This window comes from Ceratotherium simum, chromosome 33 (genome assembly GCF_057802395.1).
Source record: "Ceratotherium simum simum isolate JZ-2026a chromosome 33, ASM5780239v1, whole genome shotgun sequence".
NCBI classification, from domain to species: Eukaryota; Metazoa; Chordata; class Mammalia; order Perissodactyla; family Rhinocerotidae; genus Ceratotherium; species Ceratotherium simum.
In genome coordinates, this window is record NC_141932.1 from 5321163 (window position 1) to 5347076 (window position 25914).

General features: G+C 41.1%; 1 protein-coding gene across 1 annotated transcript; it reads right to left on the reverse strand.

Annotated features, from left to right (window-relative positions):
• On the reverse strand, positions 1-25134 carry NLRP2 (NLR family pyrin domain containing 2). The gene is made up of 12 exons (XM_087421129.1): positions 24848-25134; positions 22814-22858; positions 21075-21152; positions 19696-19770; positions 17949-19548; positions 14142-14312; positions 11908-12072; positions 10082-10252; positions 9572-9742; positions 7397-7567; positions 2776-2946; positions 1-363 (listed from the first exon to the last, which is right to left on the reverse strand). Exons 1-12 carry the CDS (start codon positions 25125-25127, stop codon positions 225-227), a joined length of 3237 nt encoding a protein of 1078 aa, XP_087277255.1. The 5' UTR covers positions 25128-25134; the 3' UTR covers positions 1-224.
• Between the last annotated feature and the right edge of the window lie 780 nt (positions 25135-25914).

Here is a 25914-nt window from a genome sequence, read left to right on the forward strand (position 1 = left end):
TCATGAATGCTTCCACCTTTATTCCTCTCTACATACTCAAGATACAGACACTTCATTCATAACAGAGTTAAGTGACTTGTGCATGTTTATGTAAGCCAGAGGCACAACCACGGCTAAAACAACATCTGGCCCAGAAACTAGGACTGCTGAGAAGGCTCATAGGAGGTTCACCACCACCTTGAAGATCCATGACTTTACTGTAGAAGGAATGACTCCAGGGGGATTCAGAAAATGAAGTCATGAGAAGAAGGTCTGTTGTTTTTTGGATCTCGATGATCACTCTCAATAGTCAGTTGTGGGTTGCTGTCTTTGATTTCTTGCAGCAGCTTGTGGATTCGAGCATCAGATTCATCTATCTTCAATCTGGGGGTACAATGGAAAAAAAGAGTTTCTTGTTGCTTCAAGGAGATTCATTCCAAACAGTCAAGTGTCTGCAAGTCTCATGCTTTAGGGATTTGCAGAGCAGGGGCCATCGTTATTGATTATTGTATGCTGCAAAATAGAGTTCCATCTTGATTTGATAGAGACAAAAAGATATCAGGTTAGCACTGTAATGGTATAAAGCCAATCTGTGGGCGATTATCAAATCATCCTTGGTGTGAGATATGGAATTGATGAATATATCCGTGATATAGCTCCACATATGTGATATAGCTCCAGTTATGTGATATCTACTCCATAACTCACTTTGACAACTTCTCTTACTTGGTGGACCCAGGATGAGGCGCACACACTTGAACCAAGTCAGTTGGACCAGCTTTTTATCCCCTTGGCTATGTGATACTTGCTAACTACCACCCTTTATTTGACCTGCAATGATAGACAGCAGCCTCATTTCTAGGATTCATCTTTTTTTTTTTTTTTTATAATTTTATTTATTTATTTTTTTCCCCCAAAGCCCCAGTAGATAGTTGTGTGTCATAGCTGCACATCCTTCCATTTGCTGTATGTGGGACGCGGCCTCAGCATGGCCAGAGAAGCAGCGCGTCGGTGCGCGCCCGGGATCCGAACCCGGGCCGCCAGCAGCAGAGTGCGCGCACTTAACCGCCAAGCCACGGGGCCGGCCCCTGGATTAGGATTCATCTTTTAGTAACCATATTCAGCCATGGGAATGTGGAAATGGGGGTCAACACAGGAGAGGGAATAATTAAAGCAAAATATGTATAAAAATAAGAGACAAAGGATATTAGCTGCCACATTTCTTGTTGGCATTGCTAGTCCTGGTTTTGCTAGTACATGAATCGATTTTTGTTTTCTTGTTCACGATTCACAATACATCCATGCAACAAATTTACAGTTATAAGATGAATAAGTTCTGGAGATCTAATGTGCAGCATAGTGACAGTTAATAATACTGTCTTGTATTCTTGAAATTTGCTGAGAGTGTAGATCTTAAGTGTTCTCACAACACACACAAAAGGTAACTACGTGAGGTGATGGATATGTTAATTAGCTTGATTTTGGTAATCATTTCACAATGGACACATATATCAAAACAGCAGCCAAAATAGCTGTGGCTAAAATAAGGGCGAACTAGCTTCAAAATGTTTTAAACACGACCCTCCAAGGTCAAACATAATTGCATTTATTCATGATTGTTGGAGGTTGGTCATGTGGTAGGAGAACAAAAATAGTTCCCACAGTAGAACTGTGTCTGGCCAAAAGTCTTGAAGAAATCAGAAATGGAAGGTCCACACTGGAAGATATCAATGTGTTGCTCTAAGGATGAGGAGTGAAGGTAGGTTTCTTTGGCTGCAAGCAAGAGAAAACGACTATAGCAAACTTAAAAGGGCTTATCAGAAGGATATGGTGTAGCTGATAGAATCAAAGAGCTAAAAACCACATTTTGAAAAGGGCAGGGCCAGCGCATCTGTGCATTTCTAGGATCTATGATCCAGGAAGAAGCCCTCCCCTTAAGCCACCCATCTTGAGATCCAAAGACCCAGGAAAGAACGTCTGACTGGCTGGTCTAGAGAAACAGTTCCAATGTTATCTTTGTGGGGGCTTTACATCTTGATTGAAACTCACCAATATTATCTAAAGCAAGAGTGCTAACTCACAAGGGGCTAGGAAAGGAAAAAAATTTAGTGTCCACACATCTCTTCTTTCGACTAGCAAGGTACCTTGGGGCCCGAGATTCATGTTAAGTAAATATATAATCTATTTCTTCTACATAATTATCGTTTTAAGCCATTAATTGTTTATGTTGTATCTGAGAATTTAAAGAAGTTCCCACACTCCTAGGAAGAGTTCTGTAGTTCTTTGTTGCCATGGTAGCAAGTAAACAACAGAACTCAATGACAGCTTGCTCAGATGAGCCGGTAGATGACAGACAATTGGTGATAGCTTCTACTGTCACAGACTACTCTCATCAGACAGCAGACACATTCCAGAGAACAGGCTTCTAAGGCTGACATTGACCTGCTAGACCTCTGTAACCAATATAGCCTGAAAACAAATGCTTTCCAAAACTTGACAGGAGAGCTGCAGTTTGATTTCCTTAACACCACAATGGCTGGCTGCGATAACACTCCCTCACTTAGAAGAGCCCCTAATCCAGCTTCTTGGTTTCAGATCGAGTTTTGGACTTATCCTTTGACTGACCTTACCTGCCAAAGCACAGAAGGAATCGATAGGAGAGTTACCTGGTGACCAAATATCAATGGATGAGAGACCAATGTTAGCTGTGGATGCCTACAACAAATTCCTGTGGTTTGTGCCCCTTCCAGACCTGCTATTGTGGAGAAAACACCCTGGGATGTAGGAAGATCTTACCTGAGTGTCTGGAGGGGGCAACTTTGAAGCTTCAAGGCATCACACAGCACCTTTACTCCACTGTAGCCCAAGGAATTCTGGCCCAGATCCAGAGTGGTCAGGTTCTGGTTGCTGCTGAGGGCAGACGAGAGGTCTTCACAACTGAAAGGAGTGATGGCACATCCCCACAACCTACAGATGAAACACAAAAATTCATTCATTCATTCAACCAGTGCTTACTGATACCATCCTATGTGTCAGGCACACTCTTGGGTTTGGATGTCCAATAGTGAACAATAGAAGTCTCTGCCCTCAGAGCTCACCAGTAATAGGAAACAGATGCCATTGCCAATAAATAGTGTTTCATATCCAATAAAGGTTATGAAGAGTAAGGGGTGAAGGGAGTAGCTGAGGATGGTCGCTACAATGGTAGAGAAAATCTGAGGGGGTTGAAGAGAATGAACCATAGAGAGATCAGGAGTGGGAGCTCCCCAGGGCAGAGAAATAGCTTGTGCAAAGGCCCTGAGGTTACACATGATTACCATGTAAAGCAACATGAAGGCAGCCAGCCTGAGAGTGAGCCAGGGAGGGTTGTAAGAGATGAGGTCATAGATAAGAGGGTGCCAGCTCATGTAAGGCCCTTAGGCCATTGTAAACTTCAGATTTTACTTGGAATGAGATGGGGAACTACTGAAGGTTTTGAGCAGAAGCGTATTACACTTAGAAGTTCTTCTTGCCGCTTGGTTGAAGAACTGTAGGGGAACAAAGAAGGCAGAATACAGATTAATTTGAAGCCTATATACCAACCAGATGTTTCCAGGACGTGTGTGGGGATGAGAGCAGATTCTGGATATCTGGAAGGGGGTAGCAGGACTTCAAAAAGGATCGAACTTCATATTTGAAAGGACAAAAGAAGACACATTAAGAATTTTGTTCTGAGTAAATAAAATAATCTTTTTTTTGAGCTGCAGAAGCAGCAACTTTAGGCAGGGAAAAAGAGCAACTCAGTTTGGGACAGATATCTAAATTCTGCCTATCCAAATTCTCAGAGGAAGTATAAAGATGGGTATTGGCTGAGGGTAGTAGAGAGGAGAAAGCTTTCTTCCATCTGGAGTTGTCGAACGGGCTGAAGACAGAGACAAACAGGAATCCTATAAGCATTCAAAGGGCTTGCATACGTATACACACATATGTACACACACACATATGACATAAGGGAATAGGTCATGGATTTACATTTACTCCAGGATTTAGAAAAGGCTAAATATTAAACATTCAGCATACTCCCTGGTACATTGTTGAATAACATGCATACATATTACATTATCATAATCAACTTCTCTGATGGATACAACTAGCTCTATTCACTAGAATGTATAACTGAGATTATACTGCCAGGAAGTTATAGCTGACTGGATAAGGGGCAGCCATCCTTCCCTATGCCGGTAGTATGTGTGGTTAAGAGAGCCTTCCATCACCATTAACATTGCCACTCTCCTGCAAACACATACATACCATGAATTGTAACCACCAGTGGTTCCCTACCTGCGATTCTGAGGGTTTGCTCACTTGGCATTCTCACCAATGCAAACTGCTATCATGCTGAGACCTTTAAAAATACTGTTGTCTGGAGATTGGATTGGTGGTTACCACAGGGAAAGCTGGGAGGGAGGAGGGCTAAACGAGGGATTAGGTGCATGTGTGTGGTGATGGATTGTAATTAGTCCTTGGGTGGTGAACACGATGTAATCTATGCAGAAATAGAAGTATGATGATGCACACCTGAAATTTATAGTCATAAATCAATGTTACTGTAATAAAAAATAAAAACCTAAAAAAACCTGTTATCTGGGTCTTACTTTTGGAGATCTTGATCTGAGTGGTCTGGGGTACAGCCTGGGTGTCGGGGTTTTCAAAGCTCCAAGCATTTCTATGATGCAGTAGAGACTGGGCACTACAACTACGCTATATCTTCTTGTACTGTAGAGGCTAGAAAACTGGTTACCTTTCGAGAGTCCTTCACAGGTAGGGCTCCAGGTTCAAGTGCCTCTGACTGATGGTACCTAATTCACACGGGTTTGTGAGAGAACTGAGTTGAGGCCATTTATCTGCTTGTAGAGGCAACGTTTTCTGGTTCAGTGTCTAATTTCTACCTCTCTGAAGGTTGGGAGCTGGGGCAGCAGTGGCTGCTTCTTGATGCCTTATGGCATTGCATCCTTGAAATTTTTAACTGCTGGCTTTTGGATGACCCAGACTAGAAGCTATTCCTTTAACCATCCTAGTGAATTTTCTCCCCCAGCTTTATGGAGGTATATTTGACAAATAAAAATTATATGTATTTAAGGTATACAACGTGATGATTTAATATATGTATACATTGTGAAATGATTACCAGAATCAAATTAATTAACACATTCATCACTTCACATAGTTACCATTTTTAAAAATTAAAAAAATTTTTAATTGATGTCATAATAGTTTATAACATTGTGAGATTTCAGTTGTACATTATTATTTGTCAATCACCATATAAATGCACCCCTTCACCCCTTGTGCCCACCCCCCAACTCCCTTCCCCCTGCTAACCACTAAACTGTTCTCTCTGTCCGTGTGTTAGTTTATATTCCACATATGAGTGAAGTCATGTGGTGTTTGTCTTTCTCTGTCTGGCTTATTTCACTTAACATAATACCCTCCAGGTCCATCCATGTTGTTGCAAATGGGATGATTTTGTCTTTTTTATGGCTGGGTAGTATTCCATTGTATATATATACCACATCTTCTTTATCCAATAGTCACCATTTTTTATTTGTGGTGAGAACACTGAAGATCTATTCTCTTAGCAAATTTTCCCTATTTTTCATTGTTGAAAATAGAAGTTGCTGGAGTTTTTCATTACTCTTTATTGAGATATAATTGACATACAACATTGTGTGAATTTAAGGTGTGCAAACACGTTGATTTGATACATTTATATATTGTAAAGTGATTGCCACCATAGCAGTAGCTAATACCTCCATTCTATCACATAATTACCATTTCTTTTTTGTGGTGAGAATATTTAAGATCTATTCTTTTAGCAACTTTTAAGTATATAACACTGTGTTATTAGCTATAATCACCATGCTATACATTAGATCCCCAGAACTTGTTAATCTTTATAACTGGAAGTTTGTTCCCTTTGGCCAATGTCTCCCCCTTTCCCCCAGCCCCTGGTAACCACCATTCTACTCTATGAGTTCAGCTTTTTTAGATTCCACATGTAAGTGATATCATATGGTATTTGTCTTTCTCTTATTTCGCTTAGCATAATGCCCTCAAGTTTCATCCATGTTGTCGCAAATGGAAGGATTTTCTTCTTTCTCATGGCTAATATTCCATTGTGTATATGATTACCGTATCTTCTTTATCCACTCATCTGTTGATGGACACTTAGGTTGTTTCCATGTCTTAGCTGTTATGAATAATGCTGCAATAAACATGAAAATATAGCTATCTCTTTGATATCCTGCTTTCATTTCCTTCAGATATATACCCAGAAGTGGGATTGCTGGATCATATGGTAGTTCTGTTGTTAATTTTGAGTAACCACCATACTGTTTTCCATAGTGACTGCACCAATGTACATTCCCACAAACAGTGCATAAAGGTTTCCTTTTCTCCACATCCTCACCAGCACTTGTTATTCTTGTCTTCTTGATGACAGCCATTCTAACAGGTGTGAGGTGACATCTCATTGTAGTTTTGATTTGCATTTCCCTGGTGCTTAGTGATGCTGAACACCGTTTCATGTGTCTGTTGGCCATCTGTATGTCTTCTTTGGAGAAATGTCTATTCAGGTCCTCTGCCCATTTTTTATTTTTATTTTTGCTGTTAAGTTGTATAAGTTCCTTACATATTTTGGATATTAACCCCTTATCAGATATACGGTTTGCAAATGTTTTTGCCCATTCTGTAGGTTGTCTTTTCATTTTGTTGATTGTTTCCTTTGGTATAGGAAGCTTTTTAGTTTGATGAAGTCCCATTTGTTTACTTTTGCTTTTGTTGCCTGTCCTTTTGGTGTCACACCCAAAAAATCATTGCCAAGACCAATGTCAAGGAGCTTTTGCCCTATGTTTTCTTCTAGGAGTTTTATGGCTTCAGGTCTTAGGTTTAAGTCCTTAATCCATTTTGAGTTAAATTTTGTGTATGTTGCAAAGGTTCAATTTCATTCTTTTCCATTTATTGAAGAGACTATCCACTCCCCATTGACTATTCTTGGTGTCCTTATCAAAGATTAGTTGACTGTTTTCGTGAGGGTTTATTTTTGGGCTCTCTATTCTGTTCTCTTGGTCTATTCATCTGTTTTTATGCCAGTACCATACTGTTTTAATTACTATAGTTTTGTAATACAGTTTGAAATCAGGAAGTGTAATGTCTCCATTACACTTGATAAAGATCAAGGTTGATTTGGCTATCCAAGGTCTTTTGTGGTTCCCTAGGAATTTTGGGATCTTGAAAAAAATTTTTTGTGAAAAATTCTACCCCAGTGGATTTTTAAAATACTCAGTTGAATTTATTCCAGTCCTTTGTATTAGAGCTGGGGGGATTTGCTCCAATGATATTTCATTTCAGATATAAAGTTCAGAAAAACATAACTTACCATAGACATCTCAGGTTACACAGTGGTTTCTTCAAAGCCTCGCACAGAAACTTCAGTCCAATAATTCCTATGTGATTCAGCCCCAGATCTAAGTGCGTGAGGCTTGAATTTTGTTGGAGAAGCGTTGAGAGATGATTGCAGCCTTCACTGGTTATGTTGCAGTACCATAGCCTAGAAATCAATCACATGAAGAAAAAAACCCTGTTAGTCCCTTACCGGTGAGAGGCACCAAAACCATGATTGTTAACCTCAAGCCTCGGGTTTTAGATAAGCTTGGAGATAATGGAGACATGGAAATGAAATCATGAGATGAGGCTGGCTTTCAGTTTGCAGCCAACAAGGGCACAGGGACCCCAGTCGTACAATCACAAAGAACCAAATTCTTCCAACAACCTGAATGAGCAAAGGAATGGATTCCTTCCTAGAGTCTTCAGAAAGGATCACAGCCCTGCAGACATCTTGGTTTTATCCCAGTGAGATGTGTATTGGTCTTCTGACTTATGGAACTATAAAACAGTTCCAGCAGCAATAGAAGACCAACACAGCTGCCCTTTAATTTTGATGAACTCAAAGTGATGGTATAGGCATTGGCCTCCACAAAGGCCCCCTGTGACTTAGCCAGACCCCAGGGAATAATGGTCATGTGATATATCTAGGGATGTGGGACCACAGGCAGCCTCAGCACCTGTGTTCCCCAAGCTGAGGGCCTTAGGACCTGGAGGGACAATAGGAATGGATGACAGATTTGAGGGTGACCCACATGGACTGAAAGGAGCCGATAGACACCCCCATGGCTTGGTAAATTTGTAAATTTGTAGAAACTTCCATGACTATGGGGTAATAGAGGAAGGCCCAAGCAAATTAAGCTTTGACAACTTAGCAAAATAGGGGCATGGATAAAAACACTGAGTTGAGGCTTAGAAAGAAAAGGACTTGACCTATATTTTCTGAGATTCATATCTTCTACAGGGATGCCAACTTGGTGAGATTTACTGTCTAAGCCTCAGTTTTATCATCTGCAAACTGGGAGAGATAAGGATTTTATAAGGCTGAGAGGATTCAATGAAACAATCTCTGGCAAGATGTTAGCATAGTGTCTGGCATATATTAGATGCTTAATACGTGTTGACTGCCATTATTTTGTTTTTCTGTTTAGATGTCTAGGATGGCAGCAATTTCTAACATAATTTGATTTGAATTTAGGACTAGTGGGTGGGGAACATCTTACTCCCTAGGGAACTTTATCTTATTTTAGTGTTTGGGGGCTTAGATAATGGGGAAAAATCCTTTCCTTCTACCTCTCTCCAACCATGAACTAAATACTTCATGAAATTTTAAGTGAATGAGTGGTTTTCAGATACTGGGTGCCTTAAGGTGTATCCTAGATTAAAACTAATTTATAGGAAAAGCAGACAGTTACTAACTGTCAGAGGCAATTTTGTAGATAGCAAGACCCCCAGAGATGTTAACGCTGAATAGGATCTACGAATAGAAATAATCAGTGCAGCCCCATTCATTTCTAAAAATTTGTCCTATGATTTTAGTATTAACGGGATTATATTGAGCTTGTTGGCAAATAAACACATCTACACCCAACTGCAGGTGAAGTTTGTTACATAGCTCTAAAAACACACATTAAAAAACTACTACTCAGCCATAAAAAAAGACAAAATCGTTCCATTTGCAACAACATGAATGGGCCTGGAGGGTATTATGTTAAGTGAAATAAGCCAGAAAGAGAAAGACAAACACTGTATGATCTCACTTATATGTGGAATATAAATCAGCACATGGACAGAGAAAACTGTATTGTGGTTACCAGGGGCAACGGGGGTAGGGGGTGGGCACAAGGGGTGAAGGGAGACATACATATGGTGATGGACAAAAATGTACAACCCCAAATTTCACAGTTATAAACTATTAAAACATCAATAAAAAACAACAACAAAACAAAAAAATCAAACCTGGAAACCAGCTACTTCTCTGAATCCCTGATAGAACATTGATACCACTTGTTGTAATTTGTTCTCTCACCCTCTCCCACGTCTCACCAGATCTCACCATCAGCATCACACTTGGTATATTCAGAGGAATTATTAAATGCTTGCAACTGTCCTACTTGAATCCAGTATGTGTGTGCACACACACATGCACACAGAGCCAGCAGGGACTTACACTAGGGTCTGTAGTTGACATTCAGGGTAACTCAAGCCCTCACACAGAAGTTCCACCCCATCATCCCCCAGAGCATTCTTTGCTAAACACAGGTGTGTCAGCCTCTGGTTGACAATCAAAGCAGAAGACAGCTCCTTGCAATAGGCTTCTGTAAGGTGACAGTTTTCCAACCTGCAAAAGCACCACACAAGTGGTAAGACAGTGAGAACATTTCCAAAGTTCAACTTTCTTAACTCTTCAAATACTAGAGTCCACAGCTACAGCCCTTCTTGTTAATTCCCCACCCTTTCTCAATCACGTGCTAGTGTTCACAGTCATGAAGGACCAGGGATGAGAGAAGGATAAGATGTATGAGACATCTTCCTGGGACCAAAAATGGGAACCAAGTGTTGACATCAGTAGGAGGTTCCACACAGAGTGCCCAGCAAGTCCAGGTGTTACCATTGTTCTTCTCTATGTGTCCCCAGATCTAAAACAGAGATGCTTCGTGGGAAGAGAGGACTGACTTACGACAACCTCTGCAGGAAGCACTTTGGGTGTCTCAGAGTCAAGTACAGCAACTTGGCATCCTCATCCAGGAGCTCATTTGCTGTAAGGTTCAGGCATGTGAGGGACTGGTTGATTTTGAGGGAAGAGGAGAGATCAGCCCACTGCTGAGTGGTGGCAGAACAAGATACCAAACTGCAGGAGAAATGGGAACAAGTCATTCTTGAGACCAAACACTGGAGAACTGTCTCCAGTTCTATCTCTCACTCCACTGCATTATGCTACACCCGGGACTAAATTATCTGGGGCACTGGTTGTCAAAGTGGGGTCCCTGGACCAGCTGCATCAGCGTCATCTGAGGGCAACCAGATAGAAACACAAAACCTCAGAGACTCTGGATGTCAAGTGATCTATGTTTGAAGGTGTCTTGCAGTCACTTGGAAGAGGTGTTAAGGCAATTCCTGGGCCATACACCCAGAATTTAATTCAGAAGATCCAGGAGAGACCCCCAAACTGGGATTTTAACATGTTCCCAGGGGTGCAGCCACTGCTGGCCTGGAGACCACACGCTGAGAACTACTTATTTAGAAATCCAGTCAATCAAGCAGAGCATGCAACATGGCACCTGTATTCTATTCCTGGAGATGGATATTCTTATCATGGGCAAGTGGAACTTCTTTGGAACATTATGTGTAACATCACGGCCTTCGGGGTGAAGTTTCTAAAAAAAATCCTGATTCTACCACTTACTATATAGGAAAATGTAGTCAAATTACTTAACTTCATTAAACCTCGTTTCCATCTTTAAGTTGGAAGTAAATCATACCCTCACAGTGAGTGTTTAAGGTTGATAATTCCCATGAAGTGCCAAGTGCAATATGTGTCACATAGCTAAAATTCACTAAAATTCAGCTGAAACACTTTCTTCTTAGAGTGTAAACTATAATGGAGGAACCCAAGTTAGCTAGGGGTTGGAACACCAAGTGGAATGTTAATTGCTTCCAGTAAAATAAGCCAAACTTATATGGGCCCTCCTCCTTCCATTTTGGGTATCCTTTTACTCTTCGAGAAACAAATTAGTGACACAAATCTTTGATTCACACAATATATGTTCCTGCTGAATCTCACAGGAAAAAGCAAGCAAGGTCATTACGAATGGTTGATAATGATAGCAGCTACTATTGAATGCATGTGTGCTTGGACTTGGTTTCATTCAATCCTCAGATCCTTGTGAGATGTGCAATATTCCATTTGCTTGATGGAGAGAAGAACTAGTTAAATAGTCCAAAATCATATGGGTAGAGGCAGAACCACAATTTGAGACAAACTGATCACCTTAAACTGTGTTCCTGTTACTACTCAAACGTGGTCAATTGAGGATCGGTGGAACCCCGTGATCAATGATGGTAATCATCACCAGAGCAACTTCCCAAGGGGAGATCTCTCAAACCAGAGGAGATCTCTCATATCAGAGGACTACCAGGAAAGGGAAAACCTGATGCTCCTGAAAGGTCCTTGCCTGGAAAGATGAAGCCAGTAGCTGGTATTGTGAATCAGGACATAGGAGAAACGTGAACCATATACAAATTATCTCTGACAGAAGATGATATCCTATTTCTGGGAGTTTCTTTGGACTCAGGGCTGTTATGTATGGTTGTCCAGGTTGTTCACTGATCAACACAAGTGGAAAACCAAACTCTAGCCCATTTTCTATTCTGGGACATGTGCCCTGGCTAGTACTATTTCCAGTTAGAATAAGGAATTATTTTTTCTAATTTACACAGAATTGTTGTATAGGCTTGTGGCAGCTCTGTTTATATGCTGAGGACTTCAGTGATGGTGAGCTATACCTCAGATATTGCAGATTACATTTCGGGTGCCTCAAGACCATACACAAGGGGGGAAGCATATCGTCCTGGTCATTTCCTTGAAGCGTCAGATGTGTCAGAGTCTCATGACCATCAAAAGCGATGCAGAAGTTCCGATAAGCATCAGGTGGGGAAATATTTTTGAGGCTAGGGAAAAGAAAAAATGATGAGGTCTTGAGTTTCTATACCTATATAGCATGTAAGTAGAAACATAGGACTGTCATATATTTAAGCTTTAGACAGAACTAATTTTTAATATTTTTCATCTTTATTGAGGTATTACTGACAAGTAAAAATTGTGTATATTTAAGGTGTACAACTTAATGTTTTGATATATGTATACCTTGTGACATTATCGCCACAATCAAGCTAATTAACATATCTACCACCTCAGGTAGTTACCATTTTCTGTTGGAGTGGGAATACTTAAGATCAACTCTCTTTGAAAATTTCAAGTATGCACTACAGTATTGTTAACTGTTGTCGAATTGCTGTACGTTAGGTCACCAGGACATATTCATCTTTTTTTTTTTCATGGAATTTTTTTCCAGTAACTTTGAGATCATAGTGTTTATAACATTGTGCAATTTCTGGTGTACATTATTGTTTATAAATTTCTTAGTAGACTTCATTGTAGTCACCCCAAGTAGTCTAATTATTGTCCATCACTGTACATATGTGTTCCTTTACCCCTTTCACCCACCCTCCAACCCCCTTCTCCTCTGGTAACCACTAATCTGCAGAACTTATTCATCTTGCATAACTGAAACTTTGAATCCCTTGGCCAACATCTCACTTTAGAAACTATTAGAAGCTCCAAATTCTTTAGTTATTGCAAACTTTTGCAAAGGGGAAGTCGGTCATCAACGGTTGTTTCAGACGAAAGCTGTTCTTCTACGGCTTTTTGAAAATAAGGAAGGGTGGTATCTCTTCACTGAAGTGTCAGCAGTTGGCACATTTTATGAGCACTATTTCCTGCTGCATACTTTGACTCTAAGGAATGCTCTTGCATTTAGAATTAGGATCACATGGCTGATGTAACCCTAAGTGGGCAAAGGCTCTTATTTTTCTACGTTGAGAAAGAAGCGATACCTGCAGCTAGAGCAAGTGTCCTTGATATGAAAGCTCACTTAGCTGATGAAGTGTGTTTGCTCTCCTTCCCCAGCCACCCCCCACCCAGCACCAATGTAAGGTTGCAGGACTTCACCAGCACACTATCCACAGAAATGAGACTGAGGGCCAGGGAGACTCTGAAACGCTGTCTTATATGGCAAAAGTATTCGTTCTGCGTACGTGTAAGTTATATAATTACCTTTGTCTGGTGTTTCTTAGCCTCATCTTTTCTTTCCAACTTTATTCAACTACATAATTTTTTAAGTCGTATTCAGACAGACATATACCCAGCCCAAGTGAATTTTAATACTCAGTTCTCAGGCCTGTTTCAGCACATCGATACTATCTCCCTATATCAGCGGTTCCCAGTCAGGGGTGATTTTGGACCCCCTGGGGATACTTGGCAATGTCTGGAGACATTTTTGGTTGTTGCATCTCAGAGTGTGTGGGTGCTCCTGGCATCTGGAAGGTAGAGGCCAGGGATGCTGCTAAACACCCTGCAATACAAAGGACAGCACCCCCCCCAACAAAGAAATATACAGCCCAAAATGTCAGCAGAGGTTCAGAGATCCTGCTCTACGCACAGCCCTATGGTTGTCATAATAATATTGAAACTGTCCCCAGGATCTTGATGTTCCTCATGGTGTTTTGTGGACATCCAAACCATATTTCACATTGTGTGAAAATTACTTCATAAAAAAATAAAATGGTAGTTGCCAGGGGCTGGGGAGAAGGGGTCATGGGGAATTATTGTTTAATGGGGATAAAGTGTCAGTTTTGCAAGATGAAAAGAATTATGGAGATGGATGGTGGTGATGGTTGCATAACAATGTGAATACACTTAATGTCAATGAACTGTACACTTAAAATTGGTGAAGATGCTAAGTTTTATGTTATACATATTTTAACACAATAAAAAGTTGGAAAAATTACTTTATATGGTTCTCTCAGTACACAAATTTAAGGACTGGATCTCAATTCCTTGTGTATTGAGTAACCTGTTGGAGTCTGGGATAGGAATTCAAATATTGCTCCAATATTAAAAATGTCAGAAGCTTGGTCATGTCCTTGGTGTTTCAATCCAGGGATTAGCTTCTACTTACACCACTTTCTGGAGATTACAGGTAGCAGAGGCTATTTTTTCACAAATAATTCTCACTGATGTGGTACTAAGGAAGCTCTGACTGATGTCCAGAAATGTCAGATTCTTGTTTGAGCCAAATACAGAACAAAGGTCCATCCAGAAAGGAAGCATGTGTTGATCATTTTGGGACCTACAGGGAAGAGACAAAGGAGGGGATTTACCAGATATTCCTGGAGAGAAAACTAACATTTATTCCTCACAGCGAAGGTATTTAGGGTTGTTCTGGGTATATTTCCCTCATAAATAAGTATAACTCTAAAAGTTGGACGACTTAATCATTTAGCACCACTATCAGAAAACTCGTTACCTAAGACATAACACTGGAGAAAGAACTTAAACTTCTTGCACAACAATCTAATGAAGGGTTAGAATAAGTTAAAATTTCAAGCATATCATTGATAAAAGATTGAGAGAAGTATACATCATTGATAAAAAATTGAGAGTAATATACATATCAATAGGGAATATGTGAATATCTAATGTTGTATCCATATACATAATGTTTTCAAGCTAATTTACAACTATATTTGCTAACCTAAAATGACACCCATAAAAACTTGAGAAAATATAATCTTTAAGTAGTTACATATTCATATACACTGACTTCTCAAAGAATATTTATTTTTGTTCTGGTGGTTGCTTCTGGCTGGTAGGATTTGTGTGGGTGACATGGCTTATCTTTTTCAATACTGCTTTAACTTTCTATTTACATATGGGATCTTTGTAATCAGAAAAAAATTATTTTGATTTTCAGGAAAATGGTGCGGGCACTTGAAACCAGAATGTGTTGGAAAGTTAAAATATTTTAGTTATTGACTAGGGGAGACTGTGAACCTGGGGAGTAGTCTAATATCTGAAGGTTTTCATGGAGGAAGACAAAAGAGCAAGTGTGCAAGGAATAAAAGTAACCTAGTAAGTTAAATATAATAAGAGATCAAAATGTAATTGAAAGCAGCATCTAGTATTTAAGCTCCTGTATGCCAAGCACCTTGAATAATTTTAGAATTAGACTTATTTAAAACATACTACTCTGAGCCAGCCCCATGGCTTGGCGGTTAAGTGCACGCTTGCTACTGGTGGCCCGGGTTCGGACCTGGGGTGCACACTGACGCACCGCTTCTCCGGCCATGCTGAGACCGTGTCCCTCATACAGCAACTAGAAGGATGTGCAACTATGACATACAACTATCTACTGGGGCTTTGGGGAAGGAAAAAAAGGAGGAGGATTGGCAATAGATGTTAGCTCAGAGCCGGTCTTCCTCAGCAAAAAGAGGAGGATTAGCACGGATGTTAGCTCAGGGCTGATCTCCCTCACCAAAAAAACAAAAACAAAAAAAACAAAAAAACAAAAAACAAAAAAAACATACTACTCTGACGTAGATACCATGGCTACTTGGAGATAATGAGATTGAGGCACAGAATGTATCTGATTCACCCCACATTTACTCAATTAGTAACAGAGACAGAACTCAAAGGCAGACAATCTGACCCCAACACCTATGCTCACTTCCTACCATCTTCTACCTCTCAGCTTGTAATTGAGCTAAGCGGATTGCAAATAAAGGCAGTCAGTTTCCAGAACATAAAATTTTAACTGAATGATCAACTTATTATTTTCAACCCTGCCTCTCACCCTTTTGAGGTTGGTCACCTTTTGAGGTTGGTCACTTAGTTACTCTATCTTCTGAAGAACAATCGTCTTTCCTCCTGTAGAAGGGCAAGGCGATTATAGAAGACCATGTTTTTGGGATGCTCTTATCAAGGCACTAGATGGAAGGGTTAATTTGAGTCAATGTGAATATCTTCCTAAGATTCAAAAGAGCCTAGAGAAGAAACAAACAGTCTCAGGAGGTGAGAAGCTATATTAGTAGACTTGATTGAATAGCAAGTCTCACAAAGTAGACATTTTGGGATTTGATATAGAAGAAAAAAGAAATCAGACAGAACATATGTTTTCTCAGCTCTAGGGTCCCTAGCTATTTAAGACTAGATTATACCTTTGATTTTACTAGTGGTCTTTGCCTTGATGAGAGGCACACTCAAAATATATGATCTTATTGTACATCTTGAGACAACATGAGGAGGAAAAGCTATTATCCACATAAAACTTGTGACTTTTCAAAGAGCACAGTTGATATGCTCTGGGGAGAAAAACTGAAAGACTCTGTAGGGTTAGTGTTAGCAACTGTCTTAGCAAGATAAGATAATGAAACCACTAATTCCCTCCTTATGACTCTGCTACTGAAGGAAGTGGTCTAATCAGAGAACATCTGTGATTTAATCACCTTGGGAGTTAGAGACCAGCAATGCTGTGATGGGTAGAACAGAAATTCTGGAAAGTGGCAAAAAGCCACTTTTTGAACTTTCATGAAAGTTCAAAAAGGAACTTTCATGAAAAACATGAGTTTGCAATACAGATCAGAATAGTCAAACCTAAAGACGCCCATTGCCTCCTTCTCAGAGAGGAGCTCCAAGAGCCAGGCAATCAAACTACGGTTAACAACTGCCATTAACTATGGTTAATTAACTGCCATTAACTAAAGAACACTGGCACCTTCATTGGTCTTAATCCTATCAAGGTTAAAAAGAAAGAAAAAGAAAAATAGAGACTGTTTGACTTGCGATCTTGGATGGAAGAGAGAGAGGAGGTTATTGGTGCAAATTTTCTTTTCTTTCACAGCATCTCTTAAATAAGTCTCCTGCAGAGGAAAGATTTAGATAAACTAATATGCAGGTCTGTGTAAACATTTGAATGAGAGAAGAAAAAATAAATTAGGATCTGGATGAAGAAATAAGGTCTGTGGACTGCTGGTTATCCGTACAGTAGAGAAATGTTCATGCCAAGCTGTCACAATCCTAATGCTCCCTGGGGGTAACTCAAGTTTATGACTCATTACTAAGTGATGAAGGAATGTGAGGGGATGTGTCAAGCAGACACCTCCACCAGGAAAGAAATGAGGATATTTTATTCTGGCCCAATAAATATGCATGAGGATTTCAGATAACAACCTAGGGATGAGGAATAGTTGAGTTGACAAGATAAACATCAGTATATTGGAGGACACTACACATTACCACGAGGTAGTGATTTTGGATTGTGAGCACAGGTCCTTATAAGCCAATAGACTTGAGTTCTAATCCCAGTCAAGCACTTTTCTGAAGCCAGTATCTTCATCTCAACATGGAAGATTACACTCTCCAGTAGCCACCAGGTTAGAAACAGTATTTGGAAACTCTGTATGAGCTCAGTTGATGTTACTTGAGCCTAAATCAAGAATAACAAAGACTCATAACTGATGGGGACCATCTCATTGTCTAAGTCTGTTGGACGAGGTGCCTGTGAAGAGAATCTCTACGATCGTGGATGAGGCGTAGCTTTCAGAATCCTTGTTGATTCCACCTCTGACCACACATCTTTAATGCTTTCCAGCAATCATGCCAAAATTGGAACAATCACTTCATACATCTCCTGAAATCTACACAACCAACACGCAGATTGGAACAGGTTGAGCCACTTGTAAAAATTGCTCAGCTAAAGAAAAAAGGAGACAGGTCTCAAAAGAAGGTCTGGTTCCAAAGCTCCCATTCCTAATCACAACATCGTACCTCCTGCCTTGAATGTTAAGTCAACAGGATGAAAGTCCACAAGAGGGATAATGCCGACCTTAAGCAAGAGATGATGGGAGACCCTGTCCTCTTCCTAATGGAGCATGGGATGAGGCTGAAGATAGGCAGATATAGCAGAGTAAAAAGTCAGAGTTCTTACCTCTCAACCTGAGCATCTGATTCCGATGCAGTATCATTCTCCAGGAATATTCCCTTTTCTACCTGCAGCGAAAATTTCTGCAAGTTTTGACAATGCTTGAGGCAGAATGATGCGTGTATGATGTCCATTTTATTTTTCAAGTGCAGGGACATTTCCTTGATGCAGGCCATTGCATCCTTCACAAGCTGCTCCTCCTGAGATTCGTAGAGACAGTACAAAAACTCCTTCGCGTCCGTCACTGAGGAGAAGGGTTTACCCTCATTGGACTTTATTCTGCATTCCAGCAATTCCTGCTTGACCTCCAAGGACACTCGGCAGCCAAAAGTTGTCTCCAGCTCCCTGGCTCTCTTTTCATTCAAAAGGCCAAATAAGAAGTGCCCCACATGGGCCAGGGTGGGGTTCTTTAGTCTTTCTTCCTTGGAGAGCAGCTTCTGCACATCCCCGATGTCCCACCTGTGGCTATCCCCATCTTCCTCCTCCTCCTCTCTCTCCAGGACATAGAACAAGGCAGCAAGAAACTGCTGGACACTGAGGTGGATGAAGGAGTAGCAGCCCTCACAGTCTTTGCCCTTCTGGAGGATATTCCTGTCCAGGAAAGGATGGAGGGCAGACTCCTTTACCCCAAGTCTCTCGAGGTCTTCTCCATCAAACACAGACGTCTGTGTCCAGACGCCCTCAGCAGCCAGGAGACACAGGGCCTCCACTGGAGCTTGGAGGCCCTGACTGGGGCAGCTGCCGGGAGCTGGCGTGAACTGGCTGCACAGGAAACGCAGGAACAGTGACGTGGTGGTCTGGCAAGTCGGGGCGGGGTCCTCCCCCTTCTCCATCTGCAGTCGCAGACAAGTGCAGACGATCCAGCACACGGCGGGGGCCGCGCCCATGTGGAACAAAGCTGCGTTGTTCCTCATCGAGTCAAAGGCTCGCAGCGCTTGAGCCTCCTCCGCAAAGTGTTTCAAGAAATACGCCTTCCTGTCCAGCTCTAAGAGCCCTTCGATTTCTATGAAGAGTGGCTGTTCAACCAAGAGCCGGAGCTCTCTCAGGGCCCCCGGTCGAGTGGTGATCAGTAAAGTGGCCTTGGGTAACATTTTTCTCTTCAGCAAACTCCCCAGGAGGATGGGCACCGGCTTCTGCTTCCGCCAGTCGCCACATATGTCATGGATGAGTGCCCCCGGGGGGACTCTCAGCTCGTCAAAACCATCGATGATGAACAGGATCTTCTGCGCTTGGGCTAGGATCTCTGGAATGGCATCCTGCAAATCTGGCCAGCTCTCGGATATCAGCTCTGCAAAAGTGCACGCCCCCTTGTGGTTGAGCTCCTTGCAGCTCAGATAGAAGGTGGAAGGGAACGTCTTTGCGAGGTGGTCCTGTGTCCAGTCCAGCATCAACTTCTTTGCCAGCATGGTTTTCCCAACGCCTGCAGGACCATGCAGCACCACCGTGTGCGGAAACGGCCCTGTAAGCATTTTAGGATTGCAGAATGGGATCAGCATCTCATATCTCTGGGCGACAATATGGATGTTTTCACTGGCCTCAGGCCAAAAGTTCTTCTCCCAGATGTGCCAGAACTTCTTCATTATATTTCTGTATTTATCCTGTTTACCTTCAGTGATATGAGTTGGGGGATAGACAGAATATAATTGATTATTCATTAGGGAAAAAATATCTTGTGTTAAGTAGGAAAGGAAAAAAAGGAGAAGTGGGGGTTTATGAAGAATCAGCTGACACTCGAGGAAGATATGATACAGACCTGGCTCTTCTCTTTCCAAACTTTCTTTTGCTTCTCCTGGGTTTGTGACATCCTCTCTCTGTACTTGTGTAAGCTCTGCAAAATACAAATTAAAGTGAGCTTGACACGAAAATAGGTGTACTTCTTTCATCAGAAATATGATGTGAAAGCAGGCTCTGAGGAATCCAGAATCTAATCTAATTTCTTTGTCCATATTATGTGCTGGGAAGTGCAATGCCTGAGTTTATAGAGATGAACAGAGCAGATGACTCCTGAAATCAAGTTACATGCCTCTACCCTATAGAGCCATAACAAGAAGTACTTGCTCTATCTAAACTCAAATGATTTATTGAAACTCCTTATCTATCTTTTCCACTGGGCTAGAACAGGCACCGGGAGATCAGGAGATAGACCTTCACCATAATAGCCTCAACTCATTATAGCCACTCAAGTATTTGAGTCAATAAGTAGTGGCATGCCACCTGTCAGGAATCAGACAACTCTAAGTATCTACCCAAGATAAATAAAAATATGTCCGCACAAAGACTTGAACATGAATGTTGATGGCACTGTTATTCAAGACAGTCGAAAAGTAGAAACAATTCAACATCCATCCATTGATGAATGGGCAACCCAAATGTGGTATATCCATACAATGGAATATCATTCAGTGTTAAAAAGGAATGAATTAGTGATACATGCAACAACATGGATGAACCTCAAAAACATTATGCTAGGTGAAAGACAGACACAAAAGACCACATATATCTAGAAAAGGCAAATCCAGAGAGTCAGAAAGTAGATTAATGGTTGTCTGGAACTGGTGGAGAGAGACCAGGGAGTGACTACATATGAACATGAGGGATCTTTTAGAAAGTGTTGTAAAATTGGATAGTGGTGATGGTTGCAAAACTCTGTAAATTTACTAAAAATTATTAATAGTACACTTAAAATGAGTGAAATTTATAATATATAAATTGTACTTCAATAAAGCCATTTAAAAAAATACTACCAGGCAGACTTGAGAGAAAGACTAATGTTAAACTGACCACAATTTCAGTTGAGGCAAGCCACCTACCTACAATAGGTCTCAATTTTCCCATCTGTGAGTTGATATTGTTAAAGTCGTCTGAGCATCCGAAGTGGAAAAATCTAAGAGAAACTATACAATGTACTCCTAATTTTTAAGAACTGAATTTCATATGAAGTTCTATGAACTGAATTCTCTTCAATGTTCATTTCCTCCCTTTATTCTTGTATAAGGGAGGAAGGCATTCTCCATGAGACAGTTGGTGATTATAAATAGTGGAGAAAATGAGGTTTTAGAGAGATGGGAGAGGACAGCAAGGAGGGGTATGTTTCGCTTAGCTTTCTCCAACAGCGAACGTTCTAAGACCAACCTGGCTCCTCGTCATCTTCTAAATGCTGCTGTATTTCTTCCGGGTTTTCACATTTTGGTTCCTGAGTCCATGTGATCTCTGAAGAAAAGAAGGGACATTATGGGTTTGTCATTGTGCTAGTATTGAAACTTCTGTTTGGGAGAGAGTGGGACTTCAAGATGGCTCAAGTTCAGTGATTGGTTCTCAATATTTAAGCCCATATTTCATAAAAGGTATGTTAAAGATGTACTGGAGATAAAATTAAAGTGTGTCAGGCCATGATCTCAGGCTTCCATGCCTTTCCTGGCAAGTGAATTCCTATGCAGTTCAGAACACATGGTGAGAGAAATGGACACATATACACAATCACTCTTTCCTAAGGGCATCAGAAAGACTTCATTGATCAATTCCCTGTTTCTGATGAGGTAGATAAAGTTACATTGTCTTGGGAAGGAATATAGGAACAGAGTGGAGTCATAACAGTGGAAGAAATATTTCAAGCTCAATGTTGGGTAATGAAGAGGTGAGCCTGTGGAATTTCTCTGAAAAGATATCCAGGAGGCCGCTGGACATGAGCATTTGAAGTTCAGGGAAAATACTGGTCTGAAGATATCCTTTGGAAAGTCTTTGGGATATCAATAGCCGGTAAGCCTCCAAGTGATATCAACCAGGACCAGCATGCTGAGTGAAGAAATGGCCAACCAGTCATCCATTTTGAAGATTGGGTGGGAGAACAGGAGCTCTGAAGGAACTGAGGAAAAATGATTATATGCAAGTAATAGAACACAAGCAACAACGTCATGTTGCCAACAGCAAGGTTTTAAACAAAGAACTCTCCGGTGCTAGTTTACTCAGAACATTTGATTGAAAACCAACTTCATGGCAGATGCTATTCCTTAAAGCATTGTCAAATGTCAGATCTACTAGACCATCAATTTACCTTTGAGATTTAGGTCGTCATTGTAGGACATTTAACATATTTGTGTATCCGTAGAAGCAGTCAGATCATCTGGGGTTTAGGTGTGAATGGTGGTGCCTTTATTTTTCAAACCACTCCTCCATCTACTATTGGAGCCCAAGTCACATTTTTAAGGATATTGGTGATGTCAAGAGAACAGAATGTTGAAAATCTCTCACTCAACAATCCTTTTGACTAGGATTAGCAAACTTTTTTCCCCCCTGCAAAGGGCCAGATGGTAAATATTTTCTGCTTTTTGGGCCATACAGTCTGTTGTAACTACTCATCTCTGCCCTTGTAGGGCAAAAGCAGTCACAGGTTGTATATAAGCAAATAAGTATGCTGTATGCAAATAAAACTTTGTTTATATTCACTGAAATTTGAATTTAATATGATTTTAATAGGCCATAAAATATTCTTTTGATTTTTTTCCCCAATCATTTAAAAATGTAAAAACCGTTCTTAGCTCGTGGGACTACAGGAGCACATGGCAGGCTGGATTTGATTTGTGAGCCATGGTTTGCTAACCCTTGACTTAGGTCAGACTAAAATCCAGCTTATCAAGACTCCAAGGGAAAGCTCATGTTCTTTCCCACATTTGTGTGTATTTACTGATTTCTAGTCTAAATACTACCTCGTTTTAGCTCTCCATGTCTTACTACTGCCCACCTGCATGACAGTAGAGATAAGTCTTATATTTCTGTGCATCTCTAGTGCTCAGAACGTTATCTGATCTAATAAAACAAGTCCCTGAATTCCAAAGTCTCGTATGACAAAAAAGGTTGTAAATGAGGTAACTTACCTAATGATGGAGGCTTATTTTCCTGAAGTGACTTCAACGCTGCTTCTGAAAAAGGAGGAAGTGGAAGAAAATTGCACTTTTCAGACCCAGACCCTCATAGGTATACAACTCTGAGTTTCTTTTTTTTGTGTGAGGAAGATCAGCCCTGAGCTAACATCCATGCTAATCCTCCTCTTTTTTGCTGAGGAAGACGGGCTCTGAGCTATCAGTAGACAGTTGTATGTCATAGCTGCACATCCTTCTAGTTGCTGTATGTGGGACGCGGCCTCAGCATGGCTGGAGAAGCGGTGCGTCGGTGCGCGCCCGGGATCCGAACCCGGGCTGCCAGTAGCGGAACGTGCGCACTTAACGGCTAAGCCACCGGGCCAGCCCCAACTCTGAGTTTCTTTATGCTATTTTCAAATTTGTAATCTCCAGAGGCCAGCTAGGGTCAAAAATCCTCACCTACTTATTGAAGACAGTGAATATGAATCTAAAAACAGATTACTGGCTGGAATAAAACTGGCAATTAAAAAACATCATAGGATAGGATGTAGAGATGTTTTAAAGATCCTTGCTGAGGAGCAAGAGAGAGAAAAAGAACGCTGTAGAGTAGTGCTCTCTAAGACAAATATAATGCCCGTTACAAAAGCAGACTGCCTATGTAATTAAAAAAATCTCTAGTAGCCACACTATAAAAGATAAAAAAGGTAAAACTATTTTTCATAAGTTTTTAGTAACTATCTAAAAGGTTATAACTTCAACATGTAATCAACATAAGAGTTATTGATGAGATAGTACATAAAACAATGCAGTTAAAAGCCAGTTCATATTTTAGTCTACAGCATACCTGAATTCAAACGAGACACAGTTCTTTTTTTTTTTGTGAGGAAGATCAGCCCTGAGCTAACATCCAATGCCAATCTTCCTCTCTCTTTTTTTTTTTTTGCTGAGGAAGATTGGCCCTGAGCTAACATCTGTGCCCATCTTCCTCTACTTTATATGGGATGACGCCACAGCATAGCTTGACAAGCAGTGTGTCGGTGCGTGCCCAGGATCCGAACCTGCCAACCCCAGGCTGCTGAAGCAGAGCGCACGCACTTTAACCGCTTGCACCACTGGGCCGGCCCTCACAAACGAGCCACATTTGAAGTGCTCAATAGCCACATAGGCTACTGTGTTAGGCAGCAGAGCCCTAGATGACATTATAAAACCTTGGAAGCACATTGGAATCACTTGGGAAGCCTTTAAGAATCTCATGCCCAGGGGAACCCTAAATCAATTAGTTAAATCAGTATCTCCAGTGACGGGTCCTGGGTATCAGTATATTTAAAGCTTCCCAGGAAATTCCCAAGAACAGCCAAAGTTGAGAACCACTGACCTAAAACATGGTTCTCCACTCAGGGCCATTTTGCCCCCAAAGGGACATTTGGCCGTGTCTAGAGACATTTTTGGTTGTCACAAGTGTGGGGAGTGTGCTGCTAGCATCTAAAGGGTAGAGGTGCAGGGATGCTAGCATCTGGATACCAGGGATGCTGCTAAATATCCTACAATGCACAGGATGCCCATTCCCTACCAAATAAAGAAACATCCAGACCCAAATGTTATTAGTGCTGCTGAACTAAAGGAGGGAAGGGGTTTGAATTTGTGAGGGTGTATGAGAGTGTGTGTGTAAGAGATAGAGAGATGTTTACAGACATACTATATGGGGGAAGGAAACTTTATAAGTGGGAGTTGAAAACAAAACAGAGGGTCTATAATAGTTTAACATCTTGGAAGACATATGAAAGAATGAGATCATGAACACTTTTCAGAGAGTCTTGAACAGGAGAAGGGATGTAACGTGAGGAGGCCAGCATAGGTATATAACACTTGCAAGGAGTAGAAATAGCTAGGAACTAAGAACCTGGAAAGGCACCAGACTTTATGAAGGTCTAGCATTTGTGTTCAGGACAGGTAACATCCCCAAGGCTCAGTGTTATTTCTGTATTTCTAAAACCATGGAGACTGTTATTCCTTCCTCTCAGGACACAGTGTGGACTCATTTCTCCTTACCTCTGAGTTCATCCTTTGCTCTCTCAGACAGATCTGTTCTGTTCATCTTGTCAAAGACCTGGATGGTCACCATCTCTACCCAGTAGCTGGGGCATCGGTTGGTGAGAATTTCTGCCAGTTGCTTCCCATCAGCCTGTTCTACCTCCATCTGGGGAATGTGCTGTAACTCATCTTGCAGGGAAAGGGTCCTCAGCAGAGACTTAAACTTGCTCAACTCATCCTGGTCGAGCTGTTCCAGAAGAGGCTGCAGGTTGAAATCCAGCTGTGCAGAAGGCACCATCTTGTCCTATGTGTGAGATCTGAGCTTTCAGCAATAAAGAATTAAGGGAAGAAATGGAAAGAGACAGTGAATCGGTATTCTTATCTGAAATGCCGGCTGCCTCTGTGCCAGGAACTGGGCTATTCTCATTGCCTAACCTGCTACTTTAAGAACAAACTCTCCAGTAGAGAGAAAACTCACACAGAACTCTCTTACATCTTGGATTGACATAGTGGTTCACATTTTCAGAGTCTAGGGCCTTTTTGAGAAGATGCAAGTCCCTGAGGGTAGGTAGGAGTCCATGCTGATGGATGTCCTGTATCTAGCAGATCGTCTGTTTTCAGTAAATTTGATGTACAAATGAGCTAGTGACAACGATTGACTTTAGCTCTCAGTAATAACTTGACATGTAGTTATCTTAGGATGTTTATGGAGATTGACTACTAAACAAAGATCTTGAGTTGAAAATATCTTAACAGACACTAGCTGTACAGTTGAATAGGATGCCTTCCCAATTCACCGTTGCTTGAAAAGAGTCATTTCCTGACCTCAATATAGCTGGATTTGAAATCCTGTTCATTTAACAGTTGAGTATTTGAGCCAACAGTCCTAAGCCCGAATTTCCAGTTGTAAAAGCAAGTATGGCATCACCCACCTCATTAAGTGGGTGTGGGCATTCCTTTATTCAAATAAAAGGTCCCATTGGATGCCAGGAACAATTTTAGAACTAAAGTGATAGCTGTAAAGATGGGTAAGAACCCTGCCCACTTGGGGTTTTTCCTTAATTTGGGTACACATATGGGGTGTG

Excerpts from the sequence above, each read along its gene's own strand:
- NLRP2 (XM_087421129.1), bottom strand. The coding sequence starts at position 25,127 with ATGGTGCCTTCTGCACAGCTGGATTTCAACCTGCAGCCTCTTCTGGAA. Across the intron at positions 12,073-14,141 it reads TGTAATCTCCAGAAAGTGGT|CCTCAAAAATATTTCCCCAC; the intron begins GTAAGTAGAAGC and ends TCTTTTCCCTAG. Across the intron at positions 2,947-7,396 it reads TGTAACCTGAGATGTCTATG|GTTGTGGGGATGTGCCATCA; the intron begins GTAAGTTATGTT and ends TTTCATCTGTAG.